Raw genomic sequence first — 9,260 nt, 5'->3', positions numbered from 1 at the left:
ATTATTCAAAGTGCTAGAATCCAGCCACAAAATATATATTGTATAATCTTATTTATTTGAAATTTCCCCCAACAGGGAAGATCATTAAGCGGATTGGTACTTCTTGGGGCTAGAGAGAAGGGGAAATGGGGAGAAATTTCTTCATGGGCGTGAGTTGTTTTTTGTTGTTCTTTCGGCTGGGCGGAACATTGGTTGCAGAGCATTGTGACTCTATTCAACATCATCGAGTTGTTCATTTCAAGATAGCTATTCTTTTATGTTACAATATTTTCACCACAAAAACAATTTTAAATTGAATCTATCCAATTAAAAAGGAAAAAAAGACTATTTCTAATTTAGAAGGAATAAAATAGTGTTGTATTTCTCTCACCAGAATGCTGAGCAGTAAATGAAGGACATTTCTCAGCCCCGAAAGCTTTTATTCCAAGAAGAGAGTATATTGTTTAGCTACAGCGTTTTGTGAACACACGCATGACTGAACAGTAAAATTGAGAAGAGAGATAATATTTGACACCGTCTGCTTACAGCAACTCAGTGGGAGGACACCAAGAACACTGATCCTGACTACTAGTTTCCTAAAGCAAGTCAAGGTCATGTGTGAAAAGCCAAAGAGGATATGAGTCATTTCTGTTTTGATGACGTCCCATTTCTCTCACAACATATTTTTAGTTCTGTAAAGGTTTGAATGACACATATTCCAATTTAAAGCAGGATTTAGAATGGATCATGGTCATGTTGCCATTATCATATATTTTAACCACCTTTGTTCCTTTATTTATTTTAATGAGGAATCACTAAATCAGTTAACTCAAATGACACAAGCGATCGGTGGAAAAGCCAAGACTGGAAACCAGATTTCCAACTTCTAATTACTTTAGTAAATGAGACCAAACATAACATTCGAGGGGGCACAAGAAATGCAAATTGTCCCTATGTGCAGTTTTCAATGACCATCCAGTACTAAGAACAGAATGGCAAGGCGTCTGCCCAATTTTCTGTCTGGGTAGCAAACGTGTTCAGAACCTAACACCAATACATTATGTTTCCTAGGAAGAAATTTTACGAAGGACATTGTTTAGAATTATAGGCTACGTTTGATTTTAAATTCTCTACAGACTATGTGTCTCAGCATAGGTGACTCCCACTTCCCTGACTTTGATAAGCAATTGGTGTACAGAAAATGGCACCCATTTAAATTTAAATGTACTATGTTGGGAATGTAACAGCTGTTATTAGATGAAACTTGGGTTAAGAGAATGCTGATGAAAAGTGAGGATTCTGAGCCTGTATTCTGTGTCGAGTATACAATGAATTTATTTTCCCAAATTGAAATTCAGATCTTGGTTTAAGAGTTACAATATTAACTGAATGTGAGAAAAATTGCTCTTTGGTTTCTACAAACACCTCATTCATTATATGCTAGTATACCTTATCACTTTGCCAAGTGAATTTATCAACATGAATTACATCCCCCCCCTCCCCGCCTGCTTAAAAACAGAAACAAAACCTTGCTCTCTATTGATTTATCTAATCTTTGTTACTTTGGATATCAAAACAAGTACACCAGAGCAGATGATTTAATTTGGCACAATAGCCTTCCCCTTCTTGCAAACAAACAAGATAATACACTCTGAGGTTATGAGAAGTTCCGCTTCAACACCAAGTGAAGCGGGAACCCGGAGAAGAGGCCACGAGTGCTAATTGGCTGGTGTAGGAGGTGCTAGGTACATAAAAGGCCGTTGTGGAACATCTGGGAAGATTAATGAGCTCTATTAGGAGACACATTTATTCTGCGGCTCAGACTGGGAGTTTTTGCAATGAGCGGGTGTCCATTTTTAGGAAATAGCTTCGGGTGAGTGTTTACCTCTCTTCTAAGTGTATCTAGACTCTGAGAAGTAACAAGTATGAAGGCTTTCATTTCTGAGTTTAAAGAATACCAAAAAACTCACTTTTTATTGGTGTGTTTCATAATCTATTCTGGAAATAAAAGAAATTAAGAAGTAATGAGAATTTTCCATGCCTTTGTTAGTGAGCAGTGTTATCTCAAGCTCTATTTTTTTTCCTTCTTCTGTATGGAATTTACAGAGATTCTTTTAAAACACTCTTCAGAGTCGACACTGAAGAAGAGAAATCACAAAGTGGTGTGAATAAAGCCAGCAAAGGAGGACTTCTCTATGGGAACTACCTGCATGTAAGTGGCAGGGCTCAAGGACTAGCTCCCATTGTTAGGCACCTAATTCTGCAAAGCAACATTTCCAGGGCTTTTGTTTCTCTTTAATTTGACTACTTAGTTGTCAAATCGTCTTCTGGATCTAAAAACATCATCCAAATTCATGCTGTTTCAACTTTTGGTAGACTAAATCAGGAGCCATATAGGTAAAACGCTTCTTGTCTAGCAGTACATGCGATCCAGGGTCTAAACATAAGGTCGATAGAAATGTTAGAATACAGTATAATGAATAGGCAAATATACAGTTTGTCTTCTCTTAAAAAATAATAATAATGAAAGTCCTTGATGCTTTCATTGATGGGTCTCTAGAACCAAACTGAAAAACAACAACAACAACAATATTCAGGTCTGTTCAACGCCGGCTCTCTGGGGAAATAAAGGACTGCATCCTGTAGTCAGCAAAGCATGTTGTCACATTTGCATAGCCTCCCAGAGACTAACTTTTCAATGTCCAATAGCATCTGCTAGGATAAAATCCTACCAAAAGCTGTTTTTACCTAGGAATAAAACTCATCAACTCAATCTGCTCCTTATGACCAGATTCAATCAATAATAACTTTTCTAAAAAAAATGTCGGTTCCTGAAAACTTGGGAATTTGGGGACTTTTTTGGTTATGTATTCTACTGGCTAAGGTTTATCAACCAGGGTTTTCCATTTCATAATCAATCTTTCTATTTTCATTTTAAAGTTGGACAAAATTTTGAATGCACAAGAACTACAAAGTGAAATAAACGGGAACAAAATCCATGATGAGCATCTTTTTATTATAACTCATCAAGGTAAGATGTACAGAGCAATGGATAATAAACTACCCCACCAGCATTTCTTATCAAGGTTAAGGAGAGCTACACTTCCTTTTGCTGTAAGATGGAGAAAGATAAAGGAATTCACCATTGTTTGAAAGGCTTGAAAGGATTTTGTTAGCTCCCACATTCTTACAGGACTTCATTTCAGTATTTCTAATGAGGTTCTGATGTTCCTTTACTGATAATTGGGTCAAATTAGTTTTGCCCGAGGAACTTCCTGACCAAATCTCATGAAGCATTTCCAAGATAAGACTTCTCATTTTTTAACTTGGGACTTAAAAAATTGTTTTCAAAAGTCATTTGAATTTCTTGTGTATTTACATGAGCTTATGTTATTCCTAACTGACTTCCGTAGAATCAATAATGACTAATGGTAATTCTAGAGGAGAGAGTGAGCTGCCCTTGTGGGTGCCCAAGGCTGCACCTCTCTACAGAAGCAGACAGCCTCATCTTCCCCCTTCCTCCTTAATGCGATGCCTGTACTCGTCAACACTTTAAAGAGGCCTTTTGCAGATGTGCCCAATGCAAATACTTTCTGATTTCTTGACAGATCCTTGGTGAGGTTATGGGTTACATGTGGGGCTGTTAGCAGGACGGTCAGCAGTTTGAAACCACCAGCTGCTCTATGGGAGAAAAATGAGGCTTTCTACTTCCATAAAGATTTACAGTCTCAGAAATCCACCGAGCATTTGTACTCCGTCCGATCGGGTTACTATGAGTTGAAATCAACTTGATGGTAGTGGATGGTTCCATGGATACTGATTATGGATCCAAGTAAAATGGCATCATTGACCATTCCACTGTTTTCTCCATCTGTCAGACATCTTTCTGTTATTGGACTTTCATACTCACCTAATAAGAAGCACTGGTGGCATTGTCAAGTACGCACTGGACTGCTAACCACAAGGTTGGAGGTTCCAATTCACAAACCACTCCAAGGGAGAAAGATGAGTTTTTCTGCTTCCTTAAAGATGCACAGCTCCAGAAACCATATATAAAAAGATTTGTCTTGGAATTAGCTTGATGACAGTGGGCTATACTCACCTAATAATATTTAGTTCATTTATTAATAAAATTATTTACTGCCTACCTTGTGCCAAACATTGCATTAGTTACTGAGGGAAAATAGATGTGTGTGACAAAGTTCTTGATTTCAGAAGGCTTGTGTTACAGTAATTACCATATAGAAATAAGTATTTGATGCCCTCCACCAATAGTCTACAGGAATCAAGATGTCCTCCCACATCTATTTGTTTTTTAACCGGTTTATTGGCTTTAATCCACATGTTGCACAATTCAAAGTTCAATCATGTCAAGAAGATTTGTACAATTATCATTACAATCAATTTCAGAATATTTTCTTTCTCTTCTTTTCCCCCATGATGAAATTGCTTTCAAAATTAGTTGTATATTCACTTGAAGTTCTAGTGCTCATTCCTCCTCCCACTTACATTGTTCATTCCCAAAATCCCCTCACCCTTCTCATCTCCCTCCTACTCATCTCTTAAACCCCCTTCGAATCCTTGCATCAGCTATTATCTCTGTGAATTTTAAATTTGTCACAATACTGCTACCAAAGTAAACCTGAATCCACCCACATTTATGCCAGGCATAATATTTTGTATAGTGGGCTTCTGTTTGTAGAAGAAGAACTGTTGGATCATTTTTCAAAAGAGTGAACTGAAGTTCTGAGAAATTAAATTCCTTATGCCAGGACACATTGTTCACGGACTTCCCATGAACCAGTTCCCACCATGCTTCTTGCAATGTACTATGATATGTCCTCCTTCTTTATTGCTTAGATAGCCTTTAATGAGAGGGAATGCAAACTCAGAGCAAAAGTCTCTGAGTAAATCTTCCAAAAGTAATTCTTTGGGAACATTTAGGTCTAACCCACCACTCTTGGGCTCAAATGGAAATCACAAAAGAGGATAAGGCTGGATCAATTCCGGTAAAGTTGCCCGTGGGATTTAGCCTGGAGCGTAATGTTAGGATTTTGTCAGTGTTGTTTTATCTGAAACTTCAACCCACTGCTCTTTGTCTATACAAAACACTACTTTTTAAACAACTTTAAAATGTCAAGGTCTCCCACCAATACAGTCTTTCATTTGGTTGAGCATCACGTCTCCTTTCCCATGTAACTCTCCTTTTCAGATGAAATGTGTGAGTTGAGTTAGGTGTTACATCGCTCGAGGATGTAAATTTCAGGTGTGCTGAGAGAAATAAATAAAGCAATAATGAACATAAGACATTTAGATCATGTGCCTGGCTTAATACTCGATGGGAATAACTATGCATTTCTTAATGTTAATTTCTGGCATAAAATGAATAGTATTGCTAAAATAGGGTGCTGTTGGAGTTTGCTGATTTTGAAGCTTCATTTTCATGTCTTTTTCAATGTGTTATTCATTCCTTCTGATACTCAAAGAGCTCTCCATAACTATGTGTTTTTTTTAATTATAGCATATGAACTCTGGTTCAAGCAAATCCTCTGGGAATTAGATTCTGTTAGAGAGATCTTTCAAAATGGCCATGTAAGTTATTATGTGTCACAGTTTTGGCATCATGCATTTTTCTGAAGACTATAGAACTCTTATGAAATGATCAAAACATCACATGTAAGGTTAATAATTTGAAAATTAAAAAGACACCATTCTGAAAGAAAAAAGAGTTTAGACAGGGATTTTTAGTGACATTGCTGCCTGGAACTTCACCATGCTTTAAGGTTGCTTTCAAATTTCAGGTTCAAGCCCCTTGTTTAGGACTCATACTTTATTTTCCCTTAAAAATATTATTGTAAGGGATGATTACTCTCAAGCGAGTTCATAGCAATCACTTGGTCACTAGATATCAGAATTGCATTCCTAATGAATATGAGTCTCAACTGTGGAAACATAGGACCAATAACGAAGAAAGTTGAAAAAGACCCACACAAACAAAAAAAGAGAAGATAAAGAAAAAATAACCAGAGGAAGAACTAGAGGGAAAAGACAAGGAGCCCAGAAATATGGAAGGGTAAAAGGGGCAAAGGGAAACAGGAGGACAAAGAGTGGTAGTTGATCTGATCAGAGATTGAACCAGATGCAGAAGTTTGAGCTCCACTCTGCCTCTATGCAACCTGGGACCCCCCCCCCCCCCTCCGTGCCCTTTGAGCTTCACGCTAGGTCAGCTACCTTGGAGCCTGCTTATGTTTGTAAGCACAGGCACCCTTTTACGTCAATGGTGACTTTGTCTCCAGGGTAAAGAGCAGATTATTCAGGTGTTTCATCCCCTCTCCCAGTGGTCCACATGTCACCTTAGCCCTCGTTTTGTGAAGCAAAACTAAGAGATATTTGCCTTGAAATCAGGGAAGTTGTGTTTCAGAATTGGCTTCTAAATTGTTTCTATATAATTTTCGATTTTTCAAGGAAAAAAAATTCCTCTCATTTTGCAGGTCTTTCTTGCACACGATTCAGAGTGGCTGTCAGGCCAAGATACTGCCTTACTGTGGGCAGACCTTAGTTCCAAGGATCTCTTTAAAATAGAAATAACAAGAATGGATACAATGAGGACGTTGATAGGGTTGTGAAAAAGGGTTACCAAAGTCACTGAAGAATAGGAACAGACATTACCGTATGGGAAGCTAATTTGCTGTGTAAATTTGTAACCCAAATACATTAGAATACGATTGAAAAGAGAGATGAAAATGAGTAGGAATGCATTGTTAGTAACAGATTCCTTTGTAAGTTATCACTGAGTCCTCATTGTTTCTATTTCTTAATTGTCAGGTCAGAGATGAAAGAAATATGCTCAAGATCGTCTCTCGGATGCACCGAATAGCAGCAATCCTTAAACTACTGGTACAGCAGTTTTCCATTCTGGAAACGATGACAGCCTTGGACTTCAATGACTTCAGGTGTGTATCTATACTTTGAAAAAAACAATGCAATAGACTAAGGATCAAAGGAGCATATGTATGGCATATGGTATGAGGAGCATACATATATGGGGTCCTGGTGACTTAATGGGTTAAGCAGTGGGCTGCCAAGTGCAAGTTCAAACCCAACAGTCATGCAGATGGCAAAAGATGAGGCTACCTGCTCCTATGAAGATGTATATCCTCAGAAACTCTCTACAGGTTCCCTATGAATCAGAATTGACGGCAGTGGCTTGGGGATCCTACAAACACACGTTGACATTGTAAGCACAATTAATAAAGAGCAAACTAAGACGTTATTAAGTACCTTTCAGAGCTATTATATACAAATACAATCAGCAATTGCTTTCAATTCATTAAGGACCTTATTTTTTTTTAACAAAGAGGATGTTAGGCAAAAAATGTAAAAAGATAATATATAACAAGAAATTAAATTTTAAAAATATAGAAATCGTTTGTGGAGTGTCAGTATATAATTTATGAATTAGTTCAGGAAATCCAGCTCTAGATTTTATGGAAGGCAAAACAAATGGAATGAAATGACATATTTTCATTTAGAATAAACTTTCTTTTGTACATAAATCTGAGAAGAAAAATAAGAGAATCTAGAATTAAGCCAGTGAAGTATTTGGGCAAGGTTGGTGGTTTGAAACCATCCAGAGAAGACAGTCCTGGTGATCCATTTCCGAGCGGTCACAGCATTGAATACACACATTCTGCGCGCACACACACACACACACACACACACACACACACTCATAGGTTGACTGACAGCAACAGACAAATTTATGTAGGTTTCCTTTATTTTAGTAAGTCCAAATCAGAAATACCCTTGGCCATTTTGTGTCTCCTATTTTGGACGATAGGAGCCCTGGGCTTAGTGGTTACGAGCTATTTCAAAACCACCATCCATCCACTGAGCAGTAGAGATTTCCTATTCCCATAAATAGTTACAGTCTAGGAAACCCATGGGGGTAGTTCTACTCTGTCCTATAGGGTCACCACGAGCCACCATTGACTCACTGACAGTGAGCTTGATTGTTTTTCATTTCTTGATGGTATCCAAGGGAGTGAACCTTTCTCAAGAGCAAGTAAAGAAATCACTATCGGGATTTGTAATGTTAATCGTCTCTTCTCTTCCCTACTTTATTCTCTAAGAGAGTACTTAATTCCAGCATCAGGCTTCCAGAGTTTGCAGTTTCGTCTATTAGAAAACAAGATAGGCGTTCTTCAGAGTATGAGAGTCCCTTACAACAGAACACATTACCGTGATAATTTCAAAGGAGACGATAACGAACAGCTACTGAAGACAGAAGAGGAAAAATCACTTCTGCAACTGGTGGAGGTACAGGTGAAAGTTCTCTTTACTAAAAGCCAGCCCACTGTCCCTTCTAACTCAACTTTAACTAGATTTTATTTTTAAAGTTTATATTAAGAAAAATATTAAGGAGCATTTCAAGAAAATAATAAATCTATATTAATCAATGTACTTAATATTTTGTAATGTCCACATCTAATTGAAGCAATCGTTTTAAACATCTCTACTAAGCACATTTTAATTAGTTGATTTTAAACTGAATGTGGCTGGCTAATTATTTATTAACTTGTTTGCCAGAACTTTAAAAAGTTCATGGAAAAGTCCCATTATATTTCAATTTGATTTTCCACAAGCTTTTTGAATTCCTTTCATATATTCTACAATTGTAAAATGCTACCCTAATAGTAGCCCCATTAGAAATGTTTTAGCCTTCATACCCAGATCCCCTCTAAGTCTATAAATAATTTTGTGGAATTACCAATTTGTTCTTACCAAGTAAATTTACCCCAAAGAATACATGATTTTAATTTCCTTTAGCAGGCTTTTTTCTTTACAAATTAAACTATTCTTTTAAAAAAAATCATGGTATCGGGGGCTCTTACAACTAAAACAAAGAATTTAAAATTTAATAAAAAAAACCCTAGAAATCAACAGCAACAAAAGAATATCCCTCAAACAGCTCCAGGTCTGTCTGTTGACCTTCATGAGTGTTTTCCAGTGGAGTCCACTGGGGTGCCACGCCTGGCCCAAAGCCCACCTTGGGCACTCCTCGGGACTTCCTTGTTTTGCTGCCCCTGCTGCTCCACTGCACATCCTTAGTGCTTGGCATTGGGGCGGTGGCGTCCGATGGGGCACATCTCCTGCACCATGTCCCCAGTGCTGCCCCCTATAGCGCTATGGGCCAGTGACACTGGGATATTGGGTCTCCCGGTGCCACCAGCCCTGTGATCCCCCCTGTGCTCTGAGCCGGGCTGCACTTCAGAGGACAG

General features: G+C 38.0%; 1 protein-coding gene across 2 annotated transcripts in view; it reads left to right on the top strand.

Moving 5' to 3' along the window:
- The first annotated feature begins 1,742 nt into the window (after positions 1–1,742).
- Positions 1,743–9,260, top strand: part of TDO2 (tryptophan 2,3-dioxygenase) — a 17,840-nt gene continuing 10,322 nt past the window's right edge. The window contains exons 1-6 of one of the 2 annotated variants that reach the window (XM_004708727.2): positions 1,743–1,852; positions 2,086–2,191; positions 2,920–3,010; positions 5,501–5,571; positions 6,805–6,932; positions 8,112–8,298. In XM_004708727.2, the coding sequence (XP_004708784.1) occupies positions 1,818–1,852; positions 2,086–2,191; positions 2,920–3,010; positions 5,501–5,571; positions 6,805–6,932; positions 8,112–8,298 (618 nt within the window). In that variant the 5' untranslated portion in view covers positions 1,743–1,817. The remainder of the gene's footprint in view (positions 1,853–2,085; positions 2,192–2,919; positions 3,011–5,500; positions 5,572–6,804; positions 6,933–8,111; positions 8,299–9,260) is intronic. The other variant, XM_045295829.1, reaches the window with a different exon arrangement.

Source organism: Echinops telfairi, unplaced genomic scaffold (genome assembly GCF_000313985.2).
Source record: "Echinops telfairi isolate 266 unplaced genomic scaffold, ASM31398v2 ScPeMD7_5868;HRSCAF=6743_1, whole genome shotgun sequence".
Classification (NCBI taxonomy): Eukaryota; Metazoa; Chordata; class Mammalia; order Afrosoricida; family Tenrecidae; genus Echinops; species Echinops telfairi.
This window is presented reverse-complemented; position numbering and strand designations above follow the sequence as displayed.